At 40.9% G+C, this 27,760-nt stretch overlaps 2 protein-coding genes across 6 annotated transcripts in view; both read left to right on the forward strand.

The window, feature by feature from the left end:
* LOC308113135 (homeobox protein Hox-A3a-like) overlaps nt 1-18,412 on the forward strand; it is a 53,262-nt gene extending 34,850 nt beyond the window's left edge. For 2 of the 5 annotated variants that reach the window (XM_080469131.1, XM_080469132.1), the window contains 4 exons: nt 302-343; nt 15,059-15,203; nt 15,563-15,699; nt 17,296-18,404. In XM_080469131.1, the coding sequence (XP_080325257.1) occupies nt 15,100-15,203; nt 15,563-15,699; nt 17,296-17,828 (774 nt within the window). In that variant the 5' untranslated portion in view covers nt 302-343; nt 15,059-15,099 and the 3' untranslated portion in view covers nt 17,829-18,404. Of the gene's footprint in view, nt 1-301; nt 344-13,944; nt 15,204-15,562; nt 15,700-17,295 lie in introns of those variants that run through there. The other 3 variants (XM_080469134.1, XM_080469135.1, XM_080469133.1) reach the window with 2 other exon arrangements.
* hoxc4a (homeobox C4a) lies at nt 5,076-7,027 on the forward strand. Its single transcript, XM_080469145.1, has 2 exons — nt 5,076-5,526; nt 6,049-7,027. Exons 1-2 carry the CDS (start codon nt 5,091-5,093, stop codon nt 6,408-6,410), a joined length of 798 nt encoding a protein of 265 aa, XP_080325271.1. The 5' UTR covers nt 5,076-5,090; the 3' UTR covers nt 6,411-7,027.
* Nucleotides 18,413-27,760: the final 9,348 nt, after the last annotated feature.

Genomic DNA, 27,760 nt, shown 5'->3' on the forward strand with positions numbered 1-27,760 from the left:
ATTGAACGAAATCGAAAAATGGCACACTCGCACATCGCATTAATATATTTTAACGTTACGCACAGAATTTAAGTGTACCCTAACAAATATGGTTCTTTTTAATGGATTCAGGAAGTATTATTGATTTCGAACCTTTGTGTTAAAAAAAAGGCATTTTTCTTAAATTGATTTGGAAAGTATACTAAGATTAATTCTTTGGGGGGAAAATATTGCAAAAAAGTAAGCTTCCAGCCTAAAGTGACATTCTCTCAACCAGTCTAAATGTGCTTTTCGTTTCTTTTTCTCCTGTTTTATTTTTCAGACAGTTCATCGGGTCAACATAAGAGGGATCGTGGATTTCTCAGTAAGTCTGTGCATCGCCCCACGCCTTTTCACCTGACTTCAGAGTGACTGAACCTTCGTTATTTGGCTGAAGGCAAACAGCTGGCTCACACATCAAGGTTTTTTTCTTTCAAGTTTGCGCCCTGATTGAACGATTTTTTTTATTATTCTTTATTTATTTTGGTAGGATGGGATCTGTGTGTTATTTTCCTTGTATCTTCTAGTTTAAACATCAGCAGCTTAAAAAACAAAAATACCAAAACAATTTTCGACTCAAACTGGGATTTTACTACAAGTCTTTTTAAGCCTCTTGGACTCAATTATTATCCAAAAAGCAGCACTGCTGTTGCAGAAGTAGTTGACTTTAACCAGAGGTTCATGAGGGGGAATCCAGTTTCTTAAAGCACCTCTGCTCCCCTGGCTGCTGGTTTTTAAAAAGCATTCATATCCAACTAGTCTCCAGTCTGTCCGCACTTCATTAAAACTTTTTATTCTAACTGGACGATCCAGCTTAACGTTATTGCACCTGGGGAGAGTCAACGTGTGAAGGCTATTAGGTTAAGGGTTTGATTAAAAGCGCATCGTAACCATTCTCATCAGGGAGGAGAATAGTGCTGCCCTGTATCGTCTGCACCCAGGTCAGGTACCCGGCCACCAAATTAAAAAACAACCATGCATGGACAGAACAGCCTCCACATAGTTTTAAGCAGATTTATTTTGTTTACATATGTACATGTGTGAACACGCTTGTACAGATGTTGTTTTGCAGTGGGGGGAAAGGAAAGCTTAACAATTCCTCAAATGAACAAACGAAACATCAAATTAGTCCGCCTGAGGGCCTCATTTTTTGTACTTCTACATTATAACTAGTTATTGAACTAGGTGCACGATCTGAAAGCCATTTGTGGGGAGAAAGAATTCATTGCTGTCTCTCCATCAATAATCCTTGGCAGTGAACTATTGGAACCAGTCAAACGCGAGGGGTGAAACGCGGGTCAGGCTGTCTAACTAATATTAAAATGCGTGCGCCAGAGCGCATGGGGCGCGAGGGAGTATGGGGTGTGCGTGCAGCTCTTTCCCACTGGCTGAGTGCACAACAAACAGCATGTATTTAGATGAGGATATGACAAAGCCAAGTGAATATGAGTTAGTTTTCTCAGAGAGTTTGGCGCTTTGGATGCTTTGTTATTCACCCTCTAAAAAAATCTATTACATTGACGCACAGAATGCGCGCGGAGACATATGTAGATTGAGATGTTTTTTGACAGTGTTTGAAGTCCCCTGTGCATCTGCACTGTAATCAATTCTATTGATTCACAATCTGAGTATGTTTGCTGTTTTTAATAACCCCGAAACAGGTCACATGTCTGATATTACATTTTTCATCCCAGGCTTTTCTCATTAGCTTCCAGAGTGGCAGGAAGAAAGGTTACCGAGCGGTCAGTATGGTAATAGCAAGCTGAAGAAATGGCTGGGAACAATAGAAACTTATTTTTCATGTGTGCTGTCACGCCGTCCCTTTGTATTCCCTGTGTTTGTGACTGAATATTCATATAAGAGGAACCTCAAAGGCAAGAGGTTGAATGTGGAGAAAAGAGACCCTCTCTGTCCTCTGCACACTACGTTTGGTCTCTGTGTGTGTGTGTGTGTGTGTGTGTGTGTGTGTGTGTGTGTGTGTGTGTGTGTGTGTGTGTGTGTGTGTGTGTGTGTGTGTGTGTGTGTGTGTGTGTGTGTGTGTGTGTGTGTGTGTGTGTGTGTGTGTGTGTGTGTGTGTGTGTGTGTGTTCGCGTGTGATTTTTTTTGAACAACTATGCAAAAGCGAGATGATTTTTTATCGTTTGAGAATATATCAATAGCAGGAAATTGAGCTGAGCTTGAGGTTTGCATACACCTGATAAACAGCATCCGCCTTGGCGCACGCTTTGACCCGTATTTGCAGCCATAGTAATTGTCACGAGGCCGGGCTCTGATGCATGCTAGGCCATATTCAGACACGATAACCTGCTTGCATGTAGATATTTGCCTGACTGATCGCCTAAAACCTTAGTTGTCTATATGTACCCTGTAGAACCGAATTTGTGTGAAGTACAAACAGTCGCAAATACGTCTCTACAGGAATACATGGGCAACTGAAAAACCACGGCCAGCCAATGGATTGTTCTGCATCTGCTCCTCTTCACGTCCCTCTGACTCCTTTCTTCCCTCCTCCTACTTTTTGCACATTAGGCATCCCTGATAACACATAGTTGCAGGCACGGGCATTGCAATAACAGTCACAGTGTGTATTCACAGTCCAGACAGTCAGAGTTTGTGTAGGTAGGCCACAGAGAGTAAACCCATGTGTGCAGTGTGCGGCTACTACTGTGTCAGACCCTGTAAAACACGTTAGGAACCAGGGGTCGTTTAAAAGTGACTGATTTACGGCTTTTATTGCTCTATAAAACGCCTCTAACATCCTCGCTAGGGGTAATAGAAATGTCGTGCGCATTCTTTACAAACAGTACAGCCAGAAATATGATATGCAATTCCATGTCGTTTTTTAACCACATTATGTAATTATTGCTGTGAAAATAGACCTCTTAACTTGCAATGTGGTGCTGTTGACCAAAATATGGACTTGTGTGACACTTTTGCTCGGACTGCTTGCTCAAGAAGCAGCTTTTATTTATTATTATTATTATTATTATTATTATTATTATTATTATTATTATTATTATTATTATTATTATTATTATTATTATTATTATTATTATTATTAACATTTTGATGGCCTTAACCCAAAAGACATTTCAATAACAATGTAATCTAATATGGATGTTGTGGGGAAGCTACTAAACTTTTGGAGATTCCTTCGCTGACTTTGCCCACTGCTGGCTCTGAGACAAGAAAGGGGATTCCTGCAGTACATGACAAGTTTACACAGCCAGACAGTCTCAGGTTACAGTATCCAAGCAGACCACCAAGTAATTTGATGGTCACTGCTGCTGCCAGGATTGGACATGTGAGGATGTCAATTCCATCTGCACTTAGATCCAGGAAATGTTTACACAGTTGGATTAGGTGGAGTCTCAAAACATGCAGATAAAGCAGGTACTAAATATGTTTATGGACAAATACACAGTATTGATTAGTGTCCCTCACAGCATTTTCTTTTATTAATGTAGCAGAGCTAACTTAATAGACCCACACAGATGAAGTTTATATCTGTTGTGCTTCCTGTGCTTTTACACAGGCCACAACAAAGGTCACAACAGGTTCGGAAAGTAACCGATAAAAGCTTTCACAAGAAAAAAAAGAGTGCAATAATACAACCAAGACCAGCAGCTCCATCAATTAAAGGGCTGTCTTCTTAAGAATGTGATTCATTTCTTTTCTTATTTACAAATATCTTTATGGTCAGTGCTTAGAGGGGATGTTCAGTTAATCATGAAGATCAGATGGCCCATATCTGCTTCAAAATGCTACTTCCTGGACTGTAGCGGCTAAATGTAGCCGAACTTTCAGTGAGATACAATACCTCCACGGTTAAGCCAGCGGATCATAATGTTCTGATACCCTCTGGTCTGTGGCATCATAATGATGTAGTTTCACTGCTGACTGGTTTGTGCCCCTATAATGATGCTACACTCTGCAAAGTCGTCTGGTTTGTGACACCACAGTGAGCTTTATCTGTGATGTCACAGTGTAACTGTTGTTTAATTGGAGCCTGAGTTGGATTCTTTGGGATCACAGTTTTTGGTCAATTGTGAACTTTTGTAGAGAAGAGTTTATTGATAATCTGCTGTATATCTGAGAGAAAGATGTCATTAAATATTAAATGTGGTATACATCTCCCCTGGTGTATCATGGATTTGGTTCTTTTTACCTTTTGTGCCTAATTATGAGACATCTTGGGACTTTAGTTCCACCGGATTTTTGCAAATTATTCAACGTGGACAAGCAATCCTCATCTAAATCATCATATTTTAAACTTGAACTCTTATTCTTTTGATGAATGTCCTGGAAGATAGGTGAATAATTCACTGCTGAGCGAAGGCCTTTGTCTGAGCAGCTTCTTTCTTTCTGTACACTTTTAATCCAACATTATAAATGATCAGGCCTGATGTGAGACCTCAGCCACACCTCCACAGCATCTCACCTCTCTCCTGCTCTCTGACATTTACAGTCACAATCTTTTCCATCAGGAATTAGTTCTTGAAATCAACATTATGGGCAAGACGCAGCTCTATTTCTCAAGTGTATTAATGGAAGATATGATTTGCTTTGCAGCTGAGGTTCTCCCTGATAAAGACTGTGCCTTCATTAATTAGCAGGTAACCTTTTTATAACGCAGGCAAACCAACAAACTGATTCGTTTGCTATTGTTGTGCTTTATCCTTGGCGCACCACCACCTATTGTCCCTTTGAATAATTGAGACCAGTGTATTTTGCCTGTTTTATTTTTCCTTGGTCAGCAACTAGCTACTAGTTTTGTCCCCAAGATCAATTGCCTTGGTAACAGAACCAGAGAAAGGGGGGGAACGAGAGAGAGAGAGAGAGAGAGAGAGAGAGAGAGAGAGAGAGAGAGGGAGAGAGATTTGTGCCCACAATGGCGACTGTAGGTATGCTAAATACCTCTGGTTCCTTATCCGGGAACTACCTCTTACTCTGCTATTGGGCCACTGGGTCACGTGGTAAAAGTAACTTTACAGGGCTGCTCGCAAGTAGGAGGGCTTTATGGAGCAGAAAAACGACAAAGCTAGAAAAATTATTTTCCACTCCAGAAATTAATGATCATGAGCTCGTATTTGATGGAGTCTAACTACATTGATCCGAAATTTCCTCCATGCGAGGAATATTCGCAAAATAACTACATCCCCGAGCACAGTCCAGAATATTACAGCCGCGCGAGGGACACTGGCTACCAGCATCACCACCAGGAGTTATATCCTCCGCGGGCGAGCTACCAAGAGCGCCAGTATAACTGTGCAAGCATCCCCGAACCCGACACGCCAAGGGGACATGGAATACCCCATTCTGCGCACCTACTGACAGGGAAAGCGCAGCCTGCTTCATGTGAAACCCCACAGTTGTCCATGTCCCCCGCCACGCCACCGGCCGCAACCTCCGCCTGCAACCAAGCCACCCCGGAGCATCCAAACAGCACAGCCTCCTCCAAACAGCCCGTGGTGTACCCGTGGATGAAGAAAATTCACGTCAGCACTGGTAGGCAACTTGTGTGTTTATGTTCCCCTGCACTCCTCATGCTCCTCTCTCCCTCTTTCCCTCCCTTTATCAGTCCCTCTGACTCCCATCTCGTTGCCAGCCCCTGCTCCGATAGCAGGGAAGCCTTTGAAATGGCACAATTGAGGCGGATTTACGACTCGGCATTGGTAATTACACCCACCATAAATTTTATAGCCGAGGTATACTCAGGGCAGCCGTATCACCATGTGGCTTCTGCTGTTATGTATTGCGCGATAGAGAGAGGGGGAGAAATGAATAAGAAGAAAGGGAGAAAAAAAACTGAGCTTTGTAATCTTGCATTAATAATTTAGCTCATAGTTGGATGTGAGTGTCCTCTCATTACGCTGAGAAGTTCTTAACTTCCCATTTAAATTTCTCAAACAGCTAAACATTCATATCCAATAAATCTTTGCAGCCATATCTCAGTTGAGGCCATTCTTGTTTACCCCTCCTTTCCTCCCTTCCCTGTCTCCCTTTCTCTCCACTTCTGCCTTTTTCTAGTGAACTCTGGTTACAATGGGACGGAGCCCAAGCGGTCTAGGACAGCTTACACCCGGCAGCAAGTCTTAGAATTGGAGAAGGAATTCCACTATAACCGATATTTAACTCGACGGAGGCGCATCGAGATCGCACACACCCTGGTTCTCTCCGAGCGACAGATTAAAATCTGGTTTCAGAACCGCAGGATGAAATGGAAAAAGGATCACAGGCTCCCGAACACCAAAGTGAGATCGTCCACGTCCTCCTCCGGGTCCAACACAGGCTCAGCAGCCGGCGCTGGTGCGCCTGCCTCGGCCACTAACACTGGGGCCCCCGACGAACTGACCGGAGCGCAGCATGGCGAGGATATTACCAGGTTATAAAGCCACGGCTGGAAAAAAAAAAAGAACTGCTTATTTATAGAACGATTATATATTTTGTTTTCGTAGCTATCTTGTGCGGTTTCCTTTAAGTCCAAAGTTATATAAAATGCATGTTATATAGCATGGATTACTGCGAATACCGATGGATTATTTTTACGTGACACAGGGTTTTAATTTATTTGAAGTTCAATTAAAATGATGTTTTTTATTGAAAAAAAAATGTTTTGAATGAAGGAAGAAAAAGTAGAAAAAATATACATTTTATCACAAATGTTATTGTGGGCCATTCTTTTGCCCTGCTGCCCAAGGTGAAATGCACAATCTATTTATTTCAAACAACACTGGAAGGAAATCACTATAATAATAGTTATTTTTGGTATATAAAAAAAAGCTGGAACACACCATTGATCTTGAACTTGTATGTTTAGGATGATAACAAAGTGTGACTTTACCTCGTGTATTTCAGAAACAGGATTTTGATTTACAATTTAGTTTTGTGGTGTTGATGTTGTGTTTAGACCGTTAAAAAGCAGACTATTGTGAAATGCAATAAACGGAGTTTAGTGTACTTGTGCTAATCATATTGGTCAATAAAACAGTGAGTGTCTACTAGTTTTACATCCGTTTGGTCGAATTTCATTTTAAGGCAAGATGAGGTCTGCTATTGTAGATTGAAAAGCTCTCCTTCAACGTGAACAGATATGAGGATATTTCATGAGGGGGAGAATGGAGAATCACTGTGTTTTCAGACTGTGTTTATCAATCCTGAAGCTCTCTTTTCTTTAAAATAGGAATGTGTACAGACTGTGAACCCGCGCGCGCGCGTGTGTGTGTGTGTGTGTGTGTGTGTGTGTGTGTGTGTGTGTGTGTGTGTGTGTGTGTGTGTGTGTGTGTGTGTGTGTGTGTGTGTGTGTGTGTGTGTGTGTGTGTGTTTTAAAGCTCAGAATGGACTGAAGTTATTTCCAAAATATGAGATTGGAACCGTTTTTTCGCCGTGCGTAACGTGCAACCTCATTAGTCTGAAGGGCATTCAATTAACGGTCCAGACAAGCCACTGAGGCCCTGCAAACCACACTACACTGCTCTCTGCCAGTGCCACAAATGAAGCTCTGTGCGTCCTCACTTCAACACAAAGATGCATGTGATTCATTTAGACGTTTGCAATGTGCTTGAGGTTACAGATTGCTGCGAGAATATTCTTTTTTTTTTTTTTTTTTTTTTTTTTGTATTATAAAGAAGCTGCCCTGCTTTTTTAGAGTCCATTGCGCCATGATGCGCTAGACATTTCCATTGTAAAATAAATGAAAAATAAAAAATAAAGCCGTGCACTGCGGATAGATTGCATATAATGAAGCGTGGTGTGGTCTTCGTTAAACGTCTCAGTGAGCTGGGGATGGAGTGTAACGTGCTGACCTTTGTTATGAGCCTCTTGAAGCAGTGCCCTCGCCACGAGGAGGGACGCTGGTGCTTTTTTTTTTTCCATTGTGTGTGTTCACTCTCTGACTTTTGCTTGTATAAACACTTTGCCACATCTGCCTTCTGCTGCCTCCCCAGTGGGCAGTTTGCCTCCACAGTGTGCAGCAGCTCGCGAGAATACAGATATCTACAACTTTAAAAAACGGCGCGTCTCTTGTGCGACGTCATGCGTCATGCGTCTTTTCTTCTGGCTGGAGGACCAACACACTGCAGGACTGTCCACCACTGTAGACCTGCTGGACTCAAGCATTTCAGCTTTATTCAAAGAAACCTATCTATAAAAATGTATATATTTTTCTTTGCTTTTAAATTCTCTTTCACATTTTATGGGGGGAACAGATTTGAAGGATCTCGATCTGAACACGATTTAAAACCCAAAGACGCGCAAGCATTTGATAGATTATTGAAATTGTGACATGAATAGGCCTTATAAAATGCCCGCGTAGTGGGAGGCGAAAGAACACAAAAGGAAGAGGTATTCTCTATCATTAATCTTTCGCCTCAGAGCTTTGTTAATGCTCTGGAAAACAGCTCTGGCAATAGCCAGCGTTGATCCTAACCAAATATTTTGTACCAGTTTTGTATCATTTACCAGCCTTTACACACGTCAGAGCAAAACTGGACTTTCAAACGAAGCAATTCCACTAAAACAAAGAGGTTAGGGGCTGCTTACTTGGACGCTGCTCTTGGAAAGGCATTAGAATAGTGGTGCGACGGCGCTGAAAAATGAATCCAGGAGCCTTTATGTTGCTGGACAGATTAGAGAAATTAATGTGCTCGCCACAGTCGCAGCATCCCTCCAGCCCCTTTCTCGGCCCTGTCGCCTCCATGTCGCGAGGCTTGAAAAGGTACTTTATTGAAGTTTGGGGGCGAAATGGGAGAAGGCCGAGTTCACCTCGAGGACACATTTTCTGTCCCATTAGGCTCATTTCGGTCTGGATGGCCGACCTCTCCAACCCTGTGACCCGACTCCCTCTCTATACGTGTACCTTCTGTGTGCGCCCTCGTCGGTCCCCCTTGGCCTCGGCTTTCTTTGTGGGTTTTTCTGCGTTGTGTCCTATAGAGGCCTGCGGCGGGGCATCACTGAATGTGTTGCTCTCTTTGTTAGTTGGAGTGACACCAGACAGCGTTGAACTCTTCTCCGCACTTAAGACGTCCTAATATGTGACTAAACATTATTTCAAAGCTTCTCAAAAAAATGTGAGAACTTGCAATATTTGTATCTGGGTGTATGAGGTAAATGTGACTGAAACTATGTAACTTGCGCAACTGCTCTAAAATTAGACATAACCTAGAGTCATTCCCTGTAGTTCCCCCCCAAAAAAGAAGGACATTAAAAATAGTTTGACTTGGTGACTTCTGTGTGACTTAAGAGAATTACTAGTCTCAGATCGTCACTTCCATTCAAACTGCCAATTATAGGAGTTTGTGACAGTACTGGGACAGTTCATTGTGATTAGTTTATGGACAGCGACCTTCAAGGTTCTGCTCACTAAAACCTGGCGGACTTTGCACTCTTTCTGAAAACTTTCGGCAGAAATAACTCCTATGTGAGAAATGTGGGTCATGTTGTCAATCCTTGATGTGTTCCTGGTTTTGTTTACCTTTAGTTGTCTGTTTATTTTGCACTGGGTGCTTTCATTGTATTGTGCATTGCATGTCTTGATGATGCTCATTGGTTACAAGAGCAACATTTCTGATCCCTGTCATTTGATCTGGTGGAAATATTCAGCGTTGACGGAAAACTATTCAACAGCAGGACTTCCAAGATAAACAGTGATCACAGAAAGCCAAACTAATCTCAGTGTTTGTCAGCTGGATGTGATAAGTCATCCTCCTCCTCTCGTCTATCGGGCTACAGGTGAGGGTCCAATTTCACTGGGAACAATAGCGAAATGTCCCTTTTGTTTGGTCTCATGTAACTGAAGATTTGTGTACACGGAGAATAATTTGCCAAAGATTTAAATAATACACCGGACTATGATGAATCACGAGAATAAACAACGTGTGAGATTTAAGAGTATTATCAGTTCAACAAAAGATCAAATCGTGTGACAGTCATAAATCTGTCTGATTCTTTTCGTGATTAAAGTTTGCTCTCCTGCACAACTCAACAAGAGACAGCTTTTATAGATATTGATATTTACACAGATATTTATCATCGTTACAGCTCACCATAATGTACTTTACACGTTATTTCTGTTCTCACTTGATCGAGGTGATCGTTAAATCTATCATCTTCAAAGTTATATAGTCTTACCTGTCAGAAGATCAGCGCGAATTAACGATTTATCCCCGAGTAGGTTTAAGTGCGCTTTCTCGCTTTTAATTCTCGGTTATTCAGATTTGAGGGAGCAATTGCTTTAAGCTGCGTCTGTGTACAGTAACTTTTAAGAGCTGGTAGTTCTTCTTAACCTCGGCACCTTGCAGGAATATCGTGTATTTCATGCGTTTGAGGTTCATTGTTTGAATTCCTCAGTACTTACTCAGCTCTAACTGGTTTCTTCTCTGACTTCAGACTGTTGAATCACACATGATTTTCAGCTCGCATTGCACCGCTGCGGGCTGCCAGTGATTTATGAGCACCTCAGGCGAGAACTCTCTCTCTTGGAAGATATAAAAACTTTACACAAACAGCCATCGAAATGTTTGAACAAGAGCAAATACGAGGCAAAAATGATCTGCGGCTCGGACGCGTCTTCGTGCTTTATTACCTGCGGTTAATTTTTTTATTGTCTGCACCGGGTTAAGTGTAAATGTTTTTCTCCACTCGTCTCAGGTGAGTGTCTTCTTCAACCACTTGGGTTTGTAATGAAAGGTCCGGGCCGCTGTATTGTTATGGTGTAGTGTGTTTAAACGGCAACCATGGCAGCTGCATAAAGGCAGAGAGTTGAAACAGGGGTCACGCTGCTATTTTCCAGGGACAGAGAAGCTGTCTCACATTGACCAGCAGTGGGTGTGTCATAAATCCGTAAATCTCTCTCCCATCCCTTCTCTCCCATCCCTTCACCCAAGGGGGAGGAAAAAAAAAAAGAGAGCACCAGGCTCCGTGCGCGCGCGCGCCCGCCTCTGATGAAGGTAGATGGATTTACATAAAACTGGATTTTAAAAATCCATCAAAAACGTAAAAGTGATTTACTGTCAGCGCTGGCAAACATTTCACGCAGGCGACGACAAAGCATCTTGGATCAACACAGCCCACCGCAGACTTTCACAGCACACAGGGAATGATGGCCTGGGTAAACTTACGAGGATACTTTATGTCATCATAACGCCTCGCTGAGAAATATTTAATTAGCCTATTTGCTGCATCGTTGAGGACCTTAGAAATTACAGTCATTTTCCTTCGTTCAAGGTGTCACCAGGGGCCCCGACAGTCACTAGATTGAGTTATGATTATGTTATTCACTTTTCATTAGCACAAGTGATCTGAATATGCGATCCTACAGACTATAGATCCACAATTATGTGTAGGTTAAGTGAAATGTGCGTCTTTATTTCATTCATTCACTGGAAACGATTCTCGGGTGTATTTCCGAGGCCACCAGTTGCATTACTGCTGCACTTTGAGGACTTTCTGCTGTCCATATATTTAAACCCTCTGTAAGGCATTCCTCAGAAGTGTTAATTATCACTTTTATGCGTCTTTTTACGCTTGATAAAAAAGATGACAAGTAATATTCTGATCAAAACCTTACACATTTCATAATTTTAAGCAACTCTAAATGACCATTTCTTATTGTATTTCTGAAAAGTATTACCAACAGTGCCACTATATAATGTATTAGCTACTTACCAAAACGTAATCTAAATAACATTTTCTAAAAGCATATTGAATGTTTGAAAACGTTGAAGGTGTTAATAGTTTATTACATCTTGAAATTAAATGATTCAATCAGGTAAACTAACTGAAAAGAAAATCTGTAGATCAAGAAGCTGTAACTATATCTCATTGTTCACCAAAAACCATGGATGTCATTAATGTACAATTATTAGTTTGAAAGAAACAGGGAGGAATGCAGAAGTTGTCGAATGTGGTGAGAAGCTTTAAATGTGTCATTACACATTACTGTTTACAATAAAGCATCACCCAGACTCGCAGAATTATAATTTAAGGGCTGATGCTCTAAACTATAAATAATACACTAAACTATAAATAATACACTGAATTAACAGGCATGCCCACAGTTAAACTCCCCCAATAAATAAACCACGTTTCGGACTTTAATTGCTAACAAACAGTCAGCTTTTAATTTTACATTTTTACACACAGAAATATTAAAAATGTTATCAGCATCAGCACACTTTCAATTGATAAATTGTGGATCGGGGGAAAACGCATTAATCTCACGAGTGAAAAAAGAAAAAGAAGAAAATAATTTATAAATGTTACACTTTCTACAGGTACTTCACGTGCTCAGATCTGCAGGATTTATGCATCCCTGCACTTTCCACAGACAGGCCAGGATTTACATTGGACTGTGCTATACAGGCCCCAAATTAAAACCCCATGTTTAATGCACATGCATGCAAAAGTCACAACTTGTTTTGGGGGAGGAAATTGACAATGTGTGTCTTCCCCTCACTTATGAAGTGCAGTCTGCAAACTCTAGTCCTTTCATTTCACTCTGCATTGTTTACAGCAATATAGGGCACCGGGCCCATAAATCTTCTCCTTGCTCTGCCAAGACAGCGCCATTTGTATGCACCGTTTTAACCGACAGCATCCTCTGCCCATTAACGTCTTCTCTGCAGCTCTCTCTCAGTCTCCTCTTATCTGCGGAGCCCTGTCCCCTGGAAATACATTAACTGATCCGCGCTTTTCCTTGAGCTCTGAAAACCAATTATATTTTAGGTGTAGGAAATGTATATAAATACATTGGATATAGATATCTAATTTATGGGGGGGGGCAAAAAGGAATAAACAAAAAAGAATTCAGCTGCGCCGCATTCGCCAGATTTCAGCCTCTTGTGCGCAACTGCAGATGTTTTCCCTCCGCGTTATTGGTATGAAAAATAAAAGTTTATCGACGATTTCCTTGGTTGTTTGTGTCAGCAGGCGAGAGAGCACAGAAGGTAAGGAGGAATTGTAAAAGGGTTGACACCCAGAGCGACCGGCGCGCTTTTGTGTGAGAGAGAAAAATGATTTATTGCCACTGAGGCGGTTCAAACAGAGTTCACGGAGAATTGTGGTGGAGGCGCAGAGGAGCTAAATTATGGTCTTGCTGAGCTAGTATATCATAGATTCTATCTCCAATTCAGAGAGTGTGTTCAAGGGTGTGAGGGAAGGAAAACAAAACGAATTTAATTACTTTCTCCCCATTTCAGCCACTCCTGATGCACACTGCCTTATTCACCAGTGATAATAATTATGTATTTGTTTTGCACTTTTGGCCTACATTCATCCAAAAGTCAGACTGACTTTTTTTTCTTTTTTAAAGGACACTTTTTTTTTCACTGTCCACAATTAAATATGACCCTAAACTTTCATATTTTGTGTTCAGTTTAAAAGTGATTTATTCATCCGTGATAAGTAATATTAAGGGCATTTCAATGCTGTTTAATGGAAGAGCTTTGGAGTATTGAGGTGAAGTGGGCGCATTATGTCTTTGATCGAACATAAAATATTTCATTTTTTGGAAAGGAGGGGGACAACCAAAGGACGTGACTCCACTCTGGAGGTGCAGGTAAAACCTCAGTGACGGTGGCAGCAGGGGTGAAACAGAAAAAAAAGCAGCAAGCCTCCTCTTCTTCCAAGCTATGCAACGCTGAGTGCATAATCCATCACCTCTGAGACATCTACAGAGGGTTTTCTCGACAGCTTTGTTGTAGCGAAACACCAGAAAGAACTTAAAGCCTGGTTCAACTAAGATTGATACTGGCCCAGAATATGCTAACATAATAGTCTGCAGGGTCCTCTCTCTTTGGAAAACGGATCAGTGCGCACTGTTTTTATTTATTTATTTATTTATTTTAAATGTGATAGATTCATTATTCTACTTATTTATTCATTTAGAACACTTTTCTGCATTGGTAAAATTAAATAAGCATATTTTATGTTTGTTTGTTGTTTTTTTAAGTTTTAATTCCGTTAGGCCACACTAGGTGGGTTTTTAGCCCAAATGGCGGTTTCCTCACAAAATATCTATTATGGTGTTTAAAAATGTCGGATGTTTAATATTTTCTTATTTTAAGTGTATTGCACCTTCGCAGTTTTATTCTCAAGACACTGGAGCGTTCTCTTACAATAGCTACAAACAGGCGCCTGCGTGTGAGCTCTGCACTGAGCATCTCCTCCTTTTGTCCACAGTCCTGCAGTAGGCGGGATCTGCCATCAAAAAGTGTCCAGCGTTTCCTCACCGATACTGTACAGTGATGCCTGATTAATGCAAATGCATTGAATCGTCAGATAGAAAAAAAAAAATCTTTAATGATTGCCTCCTTTGTCCTTGTGTGGCAACGACTGTCAAGCCTTTGTTTGACCACTCCCAGTGAATCCTATTAAGCCCAAGCTACACTCCGACTGCTATAAGCATATGTTGTAATTTAAAGGAAACCCGACGATTTGTGGTGTACAGTAAAATTAGTTGCGCACTTAGTTGTGAAAGAAATGCGTATTTATTTTATTTTGCAAGCCAGAAAACATCTTTACTGCAGATAAGAATAAAAATACAAAACAATCTGCCACTATTTACAATAACGTTTGAATTGGAAAAATACTCCGGACAGAAATGTTTAATTTGAGTCATTTTACAACTAAAAATCCGGTTAAAATAAGATGTTATTGAGTTAACACGCGCGTATCACTCCATCTCATAAACACACAGCACGAGCGCCTCGCCGTGTATTTGATAAAAACCTACCACCCAAAAAAATAAATAAATCTGGATTTACGTCTGCAAACGGTGTTTCCTTCAAATAAACGCGTCCTGCCAAAGGATTTATAACATTAGAGGAAATCTGCGCTCACTTTCTAATGACGCGCTCGTCACCACACATGTAATCTTTGTCTGTCTGCGCCCGCTCTGCCATTTTCCCCCTCTCCCCCTATTAACACATCTCTATTTTTCTCTCTCACACACTGATTCTTTTTTTCTTATTTTGGGGGGGGGGGGGGGGGGGGGGGGCGTCTATTCATATCCCGTTATTTCATTTTTCTTTTCTATCCCTAGGTAAAGAAAGGTAAGCCGCTCATAGAAATGTCTGAAGAAATATGGTAGAAGCGTCTTCGGGCGCCCCAAGTTGCCAGCGGATTACTTTGCAACTCTGGAGCTCAGTCATTGGAGGACGACCGCACGTGACTACGGCACCCTTCTGGTAAATATTATTCAAATGTTCCACATGGTTACTCCAAATGCTCTTTCCTGTGCGTCTATATTCATTCAGGTTAATTGTGATTGCATATTAGAGAGATAGAAGTCGTGGCTCTTATTACTGTTGGGGGACTCCTGTTTGTTATTTGAGACAATTTGATGAGCTGGGTCCATGGACCCCCAACAGTCTACCCTCCCACTGCAGCTGCAAGGCAACAGTTTTGCAATGAGGGCTGGACAAGAGCCAAAACCTAACGCGGGATACAAAGAAGGACAAGAAGCAGGAGGAGGAGGAGGAGGAGGAAGAGGAGGCCAAGGAGCTAAACTTCATCTGCATAACGTGACCTCCTCTGCTCATGTCAGTTCCAGGTTGAACCCGGATGAAGAGCCTGAGGTTCACTGCCATGCTGACAGCATACTGGACATCCAGGGGAAGAGCTGCAGTCTCCTCAACATTTTCCCCTGGATGACTCCACGAACAACTGCCTCCCATCTATCTGGTAATTGGCTACTTTCATTCATCTTTATCTTTTGAAAACTTCACTGGATGCAGTGATACTTCACTGATTTCAACCATTAGACACACTTCTGGTGACTGTTTTTCTTTAACATACCCAATACTGACGTTATAGTTTTATAATGAACTGTCTATATATATAGAGGTGTTTCTAATAATCTTGATGATCCCATTGCTTTACATGAGATAGAGCACAACCTTTCAATTCGGTGCAATACATTCCAGACCAAAAATTCCAACATGCACAACTGCAAATATAAGATGGGATCGATACCTTTCTAGCAGTGTCAACAATAAATGTAAAAAGCCTTTCGAAAGTGAAATTCATGGCAGAGGTTTTGTATTGGATTTCATTGTGCAGGTGTACCTTATGTGGTCACTCTTGATTGATGCTTGTTTTGCTGCTACTTCTTTGTTGTGTGGAGACACTGGATGCCAAGCAGTTTGAAAGGGTTACAAGTGAACAATAACATAAGTCAAATGCATTACTATTAGAGCCTGAGTCAGATGTGAAGGGCTCCTCCCGCTTACTGTCATGAATGAGTGGTAGAGTCGGTGCACCGTTAAACAAATGTCCGTGTCACGCTGGTAGCATAACAGAACTGTTGTTCCAGTTCAGTAGAGGCAAAGTAATGTTAAAAACAGAAACTGCGGAATGAAAGCTGCAAAAAAAAGTTCTGTGAACTGCACTTTTGCAGCTACAGATCATTTTAGGATCATAATTTAATTACTCTACAATCTGTTGTTCCCTAATACTACTTGGCAAAAGAACAGTTTTATCATATTTTGGCTAAAATGGCTTATTTTTATTATGTAAAAACATAGACACAAGAAAAAATGAAGACAGAGAAACTATGTTAAATCTATAATCAGTTTAAGATTGATGTGAGTAGTTAAACACACTAAAAATGCTTCATTTCATTAAGTAACATTTGTATTTTCCAAGGAAAGGGTAAACATGTTTTCATCATTGTTAAGTGCAACAGTATTAGCACTTAATAGTACTAACATTTACCAAGGAAGTAGTCTCCCAGTCTGGTGGAGTACTATTGAAGGGTGCAGCTCTCTCTCTCTCAAAGGTCACTGTTGGTCTTATTAAATATCCATTAACCCTTGTGTGTTATATTGTTATCAACAGGGCCCGGGTACTGCTCATATACATGTCAAATTGAATCCCTAATGGTGGTTATTTTCAGAGGTGGTCCCAAGGTACCTTTTAAGTGACTGAGATGGGGATTTGACAGGTCTGCTTCCATGTGTAGCTCTGATTAATGTGGCCTGTCAGGCAGCCGTAGTGGCGTCAGATGTTTCCCCCAGACTGCTTCTTCGGGAGGTAACTTTCCCTGAGCACATGACACAGTAGACAGCCAGTCTTGTAGTGTCTCAAGCATGACTGAATACACGGGAAGAGCTGAGGGGCTCTACTCGGTCTCGGGTTGATTGGTTGAGGATTAACACAGGCATCGCAGACAATTGAGGGCTTCCATGTGGAGGTTGTACATTTCAGGATAGGACTGTAAGATGTGTGGCACTGCCTTTTAACGCCTTCTCTTTCTTTATGTGCCTCCTCTGCCATCAGTCAGTGGCGGCGTGGCAGCAGGTCTGTCAGGCGGAGGCAGGCAGAGTGCGAGGAGGGAGAGGACGGCCTTCACCAACAGCCAGCTGCTGGAGCTGGAGAAGGAGTTCCACTTCAGCCCCTACCTGTGTCGGCCTCGGAGGCTGGAGATGGCGGCCGGGCTGAAGCTCACCGACCGCCAGGTCAAGATCTGGTTTCAGAACCGCAGGATGAGGTACAAGAAGGAGCACAGGTACGGCAGAGTGACAGGCTGGTCTCCCTGCTACCTAGCATCCAGTTTGAGCTCTTGTGCTGAAAATGTAATGTGTCCAAGCGCGTGCATTATCAGAACCTCGTCCTCAGAACTGCACTCCATGGATTACTGCTCTATGTCCTCCCTGCTTGGATCTTTTGGTGACAGCAGCAGTGGTCAGGGTACCCGCCCTGCAGAAATGCCCCATCTAAACTGCATACTTCCATCTGTTGAAAACGGTCCACCACCCTCCTGCACGGGCATAGATAGTCATCATCATCCTGGCATTTCAAACTGGCCCTAGAGCCCCATAATGACCGTCCCTCCCTTGCTCATCAAAATCTCAATGAAACATCTACTTTCACTTACTTGTGAAAGGATGGAGGTAGTCTGATCAGCATCCCAGGGCTGAAATCTCCTTAATGCACCCCTTTCACCGTCACAAAACATTTTAATGAAGCTATATGAACACATCTTAATTAAAGGAGAGCTACAGCAATATCATTTGTGACTGCAGGTCTCCAAAATTCCTGCTCACACTGTAAATACACACCACACCTGAAATGATGGGTATTTTGCTGTAATACTTATATTGTTGCATGTTTAATGCATGTGGAACATCCTGAGTGTGTTTTATATTTCCCCTCTGTTGTCAGATGATAGATAAGTAGTTGTCGTATTGTCTAAATGTAACATTTAGGCCTCTTTTTCATTACGTACTGTAAATATCAGGTCATTTGTGTAAAACGTTTTAACCGTGAAATGAGCAGAATGATGTTATATTTTTGTTAAAGCCATTAAAAGACACAGGAAGTCTTTGATACAATTTTTGATTAATTGAGACGTCAAATACTGTACATGCTTAATAAATGCATTTGGGAAAACTGGCGTTTGTGTGCAATGTTTATCCTATTCATCAATGATTAGATTTGCATTTTTTTTCTTGCAGTATTCTATGATTAAAGATTCCTGGATTAGATCCCAAATGGGAAAACAAGAAAGATTCTGTAATCAAATTAAGGCCTGCTTTAGATTCATTGAAAACTCTCCAGTATTGTGCATTCAAGTTGCACAATCTTGCCACATAAGCCTCTCCCTGGCTTCTGCCTCTGAGTTCCCCACCATTAATCACACAGACAAGGCAGTCTTTCCAGCACTCCAACCACAAGCTCTGAACCCACTGGGCACCATGACAGGATCTCTTGCCTCCTCCTTCCCAGCCTTTGCATTTTGAATAGCCAAATTGTAGTGCTGCAAGTCGGGGCTGGCCTCCCTCTCAGGGGGCATGTTAGTTGTGGGGCGTAAAAAGTCCTTCCAACATCCCATCGTGCCTCCGGAGACCAACGCTTTTTAATCACCAATGACGACATGCTGAAGAACAACGAGGAGACTTTATGTTTGCTGACATGAGGGATTCTCAAATGTAAACTGTGGTTTTGCTATTTTTGATTTCAGAATTTGGCGTCTCGCTGAGCGAAAAAAGGGCGAAACATTATGCATTTATTTGACAGAAGTGGGTCACATGTTCTCCTGGGTCTCAACAGTTTTACATGTTAAAGATAGATGGCAGCTTGGCATGATGGAGGAGCGAGCCTCCCCTCACACTTGATAGTGCAAGCACTCGTATCAATATTCGAAACAAAACTGCACACAAATTTTGAGCATGCTGACAGTTTTATATCAGCGGCCTTACTGTAAATGAGCTGTCACAGAGGACTACTGACAGCTATGAAACGGAGAACGCACCAAGGAAGCTGATCCCCTAGTGGACCTGGATAGAATGACTTCCCACTCCTAATTCATTACTTAATCAGTCTCAGGATCAGCTGTCATTCTGTAAATATTTGACAGCGTTTCCAGCAGGTCCCAGTAGGTATCAGGGGAGCTGTACGGCAGCAATAACTCCATGAACATTTTGAATCAAATAAAGTAAAGTCTACACCACATCTGTATCAAAGAGGTGGTGACAGCTGGGTAATTTAGGAGAGAAGTAATAAAGGGCAAGGGAGCGACAGCAACAAAGAGAGAAAAAGTCCTCCACGAAAAAATATGTTCGCTCACAAAGAGAGAGAGAGAGAGAGAGAGAGAGAGAGAGAGAGAGAGAGAGAGAGAAAGAAGGGGGATTTGTGAGGAAGAAGAAGAAGCAGACAGTGTTGGATTCCTGAGATTCTTCAGCATTCCAAGTGATTTATGGTTTTAATGGTGCCGAAGCTCAATGGGACCTTTACCTCTGGTTCCTCAACACATTCTCCTTCCAGAGACACTAAAAGCCAGGAGGATCCGCACACTGGAGTGCAGTAATTCTGTGAATGAGGTCAAGGAGGATCCCCAGAGGTCAAGGAAAGCCTCCCCCCGAGGGCCCCACTGTGAGGGGCAACAGTCTACTTCCATTCCAACATTAGGTTAGCCAGGCTCCTAGTTAGCGGCTAAAGTCATTATATCCTTTTTAACTCACTTGACTCCTTCGCCCTATTTGACGACATCTGTTTTTAGGGGGGGCGGGGGGGGCACTGCCGAGCCCTAAAAACCTCACAAGTTCTTCAAAATGTTGTGCTTTGCATTAGGGCCGATCTTTGAAGTGATAAATGACACCAGTCGAGGTGCCATGAAACCAGCTTTGGTTACGGTCCATCATTAATTTCAGAATTTTACCATTATGTCCTTTACAGTGACGGATGTTCAAGTGTCCAATTTGCAGCTGTTGTTGAGCTGATTTTAGGGACTTGAAAAATGCTTCGTGCATCAAAAGATTTCTTAAGCTGTGAAAACAAAACCTTCAGTAAGTGAAGAAATGAAACAATACACAATAAGGCAGAAGTTTGTCATGTTACCAATATTCCCTGTAGGTATCCTCTAGAGTCTAGAGTCTTGAGATAATATTTCTACGAATGGTTCACTAATGGAGAGAAGGGAGGTGATACTGATAATTATAATCTATTAGGCTACCAGCTTAAATCAAAGGCTACTTAACCATAAAATAAAATACAAAAAAACAAAAACACCAACATTCAGGCCTTATTGAGGATCAGGTTTTCTTGATTTATTGTGTGTCACAAATAACAATTTACATCACTGTATTAAAATTATCAAGCTGCAAACAGTAAAAGTTCAGCTAACAATGTACATTTTACAAATTAAGAAAAAAACAACAACAAATGCACCTGATTCATATATAGAAGTAAAGTACCAATAGCAGGGGTGTCAAACATAAGGCCCGTAGCCTAGAACCGGCCCGCAAGAGGCTCCGATCCGGTCTTCCAAACCACCACCAACCAAACCACCTCCAAATTGTAAGAAATGCAATGAAACTATCAATGTTTTATCAAAGTTTTCCTGAACTTAAATGCACACAACACTGACTAGTACTTGTAAACACAGGCATGCAAATGGCTGTGAAATGCAGCAGTTATAGATTTTTTAACATTTCACTGAATTTTCCACTCAGCCAATCATTAAAATTGGCTTTATGTTGAGATTGTAGTAACTTTCAGGACTAATTGCGAAACATTTTGCAAAAACATCCACTTTTTAAAAAATTTATATTTGACACCACAGCAGAGAAAAATGTTGAAATTAAAATGTAAAGGTTATTATGGCACTATTTCATCAGTCCGGCCCACTACAGATGTTTTGGCTGCATGTGACCCATGAACTAAAATGTGCTTGACACCCGTTATATAGTTTTGACATATTATATATTTATGATCATATGAAATTGAATTGTAAAATACAGCAGTGTTTTTGATTTCTGAAATTAAAGGTGACAAAGAAAATATACAATCGGGTAGACAGATGATGATCAAATAGTTTTTTTTCTTTATTTCAAGACATGTTTATTAACACTTTTGTTGAGTTTTGAAAATATGAGAAAAATCAAGTCTGACTGTCAAAAACTGATTTCCATTTAACAGGAAGAAGATTGTAAAGGCTACCAGAAATTATGTTGTTAATTTTTAAGCTTCTTTATTCAGAAACTGTAAAGCTGAACACAAGATTAACATGTGAATTACTGTCTGTGCATGAGAACAAAGTATAATAATAAACTTTAAGTTTCCCCCCCCCATCAAGTTTACTTCACAGGGTTGTTCACTGTCATGTCGGCCGTGGCTCAATCGGTGCAGTGACTCCTCTTTCAATCATGGTGATACAGGTTCGACCCCCCATCTCGCCCTGTCCATATGGCAAACTGTTCTTGAGCAAAACACTGAAGCACTAACTGCTCTCAGTGGAGGTTTAACACCTTGCGCGGCAGCCATCGCCATCGGTGTGTGAATGGGTGAATGTGGCCAACAATGTTAAACGCTTTGGGACTGCTGAAGCAGTGAAAAAAAAAAAGAAGCCCTATTTAAGTGAAATCCATTTAAATTCTCATTTCCACAGCAGAATTTAAAGTTGAACTCACTGAAAAAACTGTTCAAGCAAGGGAAATACTGTCCGTGCTCTTATAATCACTGTTAAAGTAAAGTCCATGTCTACAAACATCCAAAACACAGCAAACATATTACAAAAGTAGAACTCCTGAAGTTGATTGAAACAACTGAAATAGTTGAGGACACCTGAAGTGTTTTTCATACGTACCTGCGATGTTCTCTCACCACGGCCCAGTTTGGTTTTTTATGTTCTACTGTGGTTAATTATTCCATTACTAATTAGCATAATGAATGCATAGAAAAAAAATTATAATTACCCCTCTCACGATATAATATTTGGATAATATGTAATTTCCAACTATATTTTGACCTGAGCCAATTATGATGCATTTTTAATTTTAAATATTTTCCATCTCCACCCCCTCACATGCTTTAATGGTTTGGTCCACTTTGACAAACATCATTAATCAGCAACAGGAAATGTGTATTCAGGGTAAAACTTAGTTAAAATAAAGCGAGCCAGACGCTTTTATTTCAACAAAAAATCCTAAAATATCTGTAATAATTTAACATTGGCTGTGAGATTGTAGTGTGAAGAGGGGTTTCGCTTTGAAATTATGAGAAGATATCATCAGCGTATCAGCTGGAAGCACAAACGGATGTTTGTAGGCCCGACAATTGTCAAAATCATACATAAAATATGAAACAATGATTTCAGCTCTTATGTAAAAACACAATCATAAAGATTCCGGAAGCAACGTTTTAAATTCAGACTGGATTTATCAAAAATGTAAAACTTACAACGGCATTTTTTGTTTTTCTTTGTTTGGTGAAATGTTGCATTGCATTAGTAAAAAGCTCCCGAGAGGCAGAGATGCATGACAGTTATGTTGTTTTGGAGTTTTTAGGCATAATTAACATGATGGTGTATGTTAGGAGAGCGAAGAAGCACCGGCCTATCAATAAGGAAACAATCCAAAATGTTTGGTAAACTATTTAAAGAGCTGAAGCGCGGCACGGTGCAGGAGGAAAGAATTGACGTGTTTAATTCAAACCAGTTTCACAACAACACCTTAGATTATTCTGCATCTGTGCTGCACACTGACTGATGTGACTTGCTATTTTACTAAACGAGGCTTTCAATTTTCTGCTATTGTATATTTCCAAGCTTTACCACAGAGTTATGGTCCGGACTTTTAACATCGACTCTCAGAAAAGCAGTTTGGATATCACATAAAATTGAAGATGATGATCAAACTGGGATTCATTTTTTGGTTTTCCTTTTACATTATTAAAATGTAAAAGAATCATGGGTGTGAAAGCCCCGCGGAAGAAGACGGCCACACACCAAACTTTGGACCAGTGTGAGGCGAAACCCTGAACTTTTACATCTGGCCTTTAGGAGGTTGTGTTCTTTTTATGACCTATTAACCTTCTCAGCCTTTTCCCTCCACAGTAGTAAACGCTGCCCACCAGTCTCTCCAGGTGCTTGTTGCTCAAGATGATTGTTAAGTATCAATTTTCGGTGTCACCTTTATGGGTTTTATTTATTTGTCTGCTCCCTCATGTGGAACAGAGCCGCAGCATCACTCAGGTAGATGGATTATAACTCAACTGCTACGACTCATCAATCTTGGAAATTTGACTTCCTGAATCTCATACAACTGTTACTGTCATATTATGGCACAGCATTATCAAGATCAATGACATTTTAAATGCTTCCCGGTTAAGGATGATCGGTGACAATAAAAAGGTAAGTTGGTGATGAAACTGTCTGGGTCGTGGCGAGCGGCGCTGTGCGCGCCGACGGAGTCACCTGCTGGAGCTCCCCGCTCCTCCGAGGAGCTCCGCTTAAATGAATGAACTTGTAATCACAACAGTCACCCTGCGAAATGTCACATGTTGACCATTATTGATCACTCAAGCATGTTTCTCATCCCAATGGCTTCATCTCACACTGTCAAATCGATGAGTCGTATTTTGTTTGGGATGATCTCCCCAGTTACACGTCCAGGAGATTCTTATTTTAACTCACAATGGAGGCACTGATCTTTAAGATTCCAACTACTAAGTCGGAATAAAGTTTCTAATTGTGTACTTGTGCAGTGTATTTCTTGATCTTGCCTTTGTTGGCTAAGGATGCATATTACTTCTTCATTTTCCACTGCTAACATTAATATTCGGGTGGACACGTTCCCTTTGGTGACAATGTTTTCCACAACATCTGCTTCTTCGGTGCAGTTCAATCTATTCAACAGAATCCTGAAGCCGCTTCAGTGCTGCAAAACAACAACAAAACTCATTTTATGCATCAATCATTGTTTATGAAGCACCTTTCAAACAAAAAGAAAAGTAGAACAAAGTGCTTTAGATGATTTAAAAAAAGAAAAAGCCCCGCCTCCAAACCCAGTGCAAATCACACACACACAGACACACACATGCACAAAAACACAAAAACACAGGTCAAGATACAATGAAGTGGCCGAGCACAGATAAACCAGGTGAGCGAATGTCACTGGAACAGGGGACATCCCAGGGCCTGGCAGCAGCCGTGACCTATAAGGCCACCCAACACGAGAGGAGGAATCCACACCACTGCTGCGGGCCTGGTACACAGACCCTGTATACCGGTATACTTAATGAAGTATTTGTATTGGACTGTATTGTATTCTACTTCAGTGTCATTACTGGGAAGAAAAATGTAAAAGTATTCTGTCTTTTGGGTGACTTATCCATGTTGGAGCCGATTTCAGCTGCGGGTTGCTGGGAGGACACCTGGAGAAAACCCATGCATGCACAGGAGGAACATGAAAACTCCATGCAAACTATTGCATATTCTCACGGTGACATAACCCCTCCGCTCTTACACCACAGAAGCATGCCAAGTCGAGTCCTGCACCTGAATTCAAACACCCTATTTCCTTTGATAAAATGGGTATTTTCCAGTTAGATTACAGGACAGAGCCTCAAAACACCACGAGGAACACAAACAGATGTGTTTCAATATTTAGCACCCATATCTAAATGCTGATGTTTGGATATTAGAAATATTTATTAGTAGGCTGAAATTTAAATGCTAATGTTTTGTTTGGTGTCCTGGAGACCTCAGCTCCTGTGTAACAGCAGCACAACTAACAACTAAGACTGTTTAATCTGCTGGATGCTTCATGACATTACCCAGTGTCACACAGTTGGCTTATAAACACAACTTTTAACAGATGCTCGGCTGCAGAGGTCTCTTCCACAAACATGGCATTTGATGTCTCAGCGATCCAAACTGTGTTTTTGTTACACTGCAATAAGCCTCCTGAATCTCAGATAAACGTAATGTAAGAAGGATGTGGGAGTTTCCGCAAATTTCCATAATTTGTCAACCAGTTAAGACACTTTCAGAGCTTTTTCTAAGTTAGCTTTTTAGAAAACAAATGTAATATTAGCTGTATGTTTATTAGATATACTTAGATTACATTAACACATTCCTTTCAACAAGAAAGTTCCAAGTTGTAGTTATTTATCAATAATAATCATCAAAGTGCTCATTTGTTCATTCTGTACCTCATTATATCACATGATATACTTAATATTAAAAAACGTGATATCTAAAAACATCAGAACCTTCATAATTAAGCAGAAAGTTTATTCACCTTTTTAGAAAGTTTCAACATATAACTGTGGCTTTATGGTGATACGATGGCTTTACTGCAGCATTTCAACTCATTAACAGGCAATAAAGAACACATTCGATCATGCCCACAGATTATACGACAAAGGAAGCATTCTCAGGACTACATATTGTCGCCATATCAGCAAAGAAAAAGTAGCTTCATGCAGTAAGTTTTTCCCCCTGAAATGCTTGTGTAATTTCAAAATGTGTAAATGTATATTTGGGAATGTCAGGGGAGTCCAAGGGGCACCAAACCGATTTTCAATAAAACAGAAGAATAAAATACTGACATTTCACAAAACACTGACCTTCATCTTATATTGACTCCATTATTAATGTTTGCTGTAGCTCCGTTGTTAAAAGAAAATTGAAGAATTCTGAATCAGAGATTTTACTGACTTGTCATTTTCACTGGTTGGTCATTAAAGCCGCAGTGGAACGTCACAAACTCATGCGGATTTATTTTGGATTCAAGAGGAGATGTTTCTGTTTCCCGTGGGTCGATCCAGAGAAGTGAAATAATTAAGATCTCTCACTGTATCATTTCAAGTGATAAGTGAAAATAAACATATTCAGCTTGTTTATTTAAATCTTCATCTTGATTTTTAAGTCAATTCTTTCTCTCTGTCTATGTATTCTTCCTTTTCTCTCTTCAATGTTTGGTTCGTGAATGTTGTTTGGCTATTATTAATTATTATTAGCATTATTATTAATTGATTCTTAAGGAGCTTAACTGGCACAAAACATGAAAGACGCTGTTTTTAACATGATTTATCAGTTTTTCATGGTTAGGTTTTTAATTTCCTCTTTAAAATGCAGTAATAGAAATCAATTTAATCACCTAAAATCAATGAGGTGAACCAGTGTGGACAATCAGATTGCCTTTAAGGTTCTATCCTGACTTGCTTTGGGGGAAAATGTATTAAAAATATGCAGAAGAAAATAACTGATGTGACAGTTGGGATATTAATTGTGGATTTTATTAATTCACCTGTAAACATCACGCAGCTTTAGGAAGATGCAGGAACTCAATGACATAAATCAAAGCTGACAGGAAGTCAAAAGGAAGAATATTTTAACAATGTTAAAGGAAATAAAGTACATTGGACCAATATTTGGATAAATAATCTGTAGCTTCTTCTACAAAACTTTTACATCTCAATCCTCTCTAATCCTGACCCTATAATCCCAAATCTATGCAAGTAGAAGATTAGTGTGCTGTTAACGCAGTTTCATTTGTCTATCTGCATTTTGCTATTAAGCATGATTAGCATGCACAGCAGCCTGCTGATCTGCATCTTGAACAAGCCGGGGAAGTTTAAGTATGAAACAAACAAAAAAAAAAAACAATTTTAAAAACTACGCCTTCATTTTCCCTGCAGCGAAAAACAATGCTGTATGAAGGAGAGTATTACAGAGAGAGCTGCAATGATGAACATTTCCTCCTGTTTCATGTTTAACCCTGCTCATTTCCCACAGTAAGAACTCCGGAAACACACAAGTGTGCACAGCAGCTTGGGGGGAAGATGACTGATGGCTTGTTGTCATGATGTTTGGGATTCTGCCGACTCGAAGCCTCGTGGCTCAGTGGAGCCGTGAAGCGCTGCAACACATACTACAGGCTATAGTTGAAGAGTCCTGGTATTAGCAAGGTATTGCTTCATTGTCACACTGTTGAGCCTCTGCAGAATGCAGTTATCCATAATGTGCCCAGCCAATTGCGCAGTAGTTGCATTAGATTTATGAATATAGTTCATGCACTTTGACAGATTTCATACCATTCAACAATGAAGCAAAGATAATTATTAGAATTTAACAGTGTGACTGGATGGGTTATTTTGGGTTTTCAGGTGATATGGCTCTGTGTTGTGTGTGTGTGTGTGTGTGTGTGTGTGTGTGTGTGTGTGTGTGTGTGTGTGTGTGTGTGTGTGTGTGTGTGTGTGTGTGTGTGTGTGTGTGTGTGTGTGTGTGTGTGTTGGGGGGGGGGGGGGGGGGGGGCTTTGTGCACACACAGCAAACCCTTTCTTCTGACATCACAATTTTTCAAAAATGTCAATATTTGAAAAAAAGCTGACACACTCCATCAATCATATAGATAGCCATCTTTCAGGCCGGTCAATGTGCCACACTTCTCCTATGACTGCTTCTTCTCTATTCCTGCTGTGGCCCCTTCCCTCCATTGCACTTTTCTGTCCGTGGTAT

The sequence above is a fragment of the Lipophrys pholis genome (genome assembly GCF_963383615.2).
Source record: "Lipophrys pholis genome assembly, chromosome: 8".
NCBI lineage: Eukaryota > Metazoa > Chordata > Actinopteri > Blenniiformes > Blenniidae > Lipophrys > Lipophrys pholis.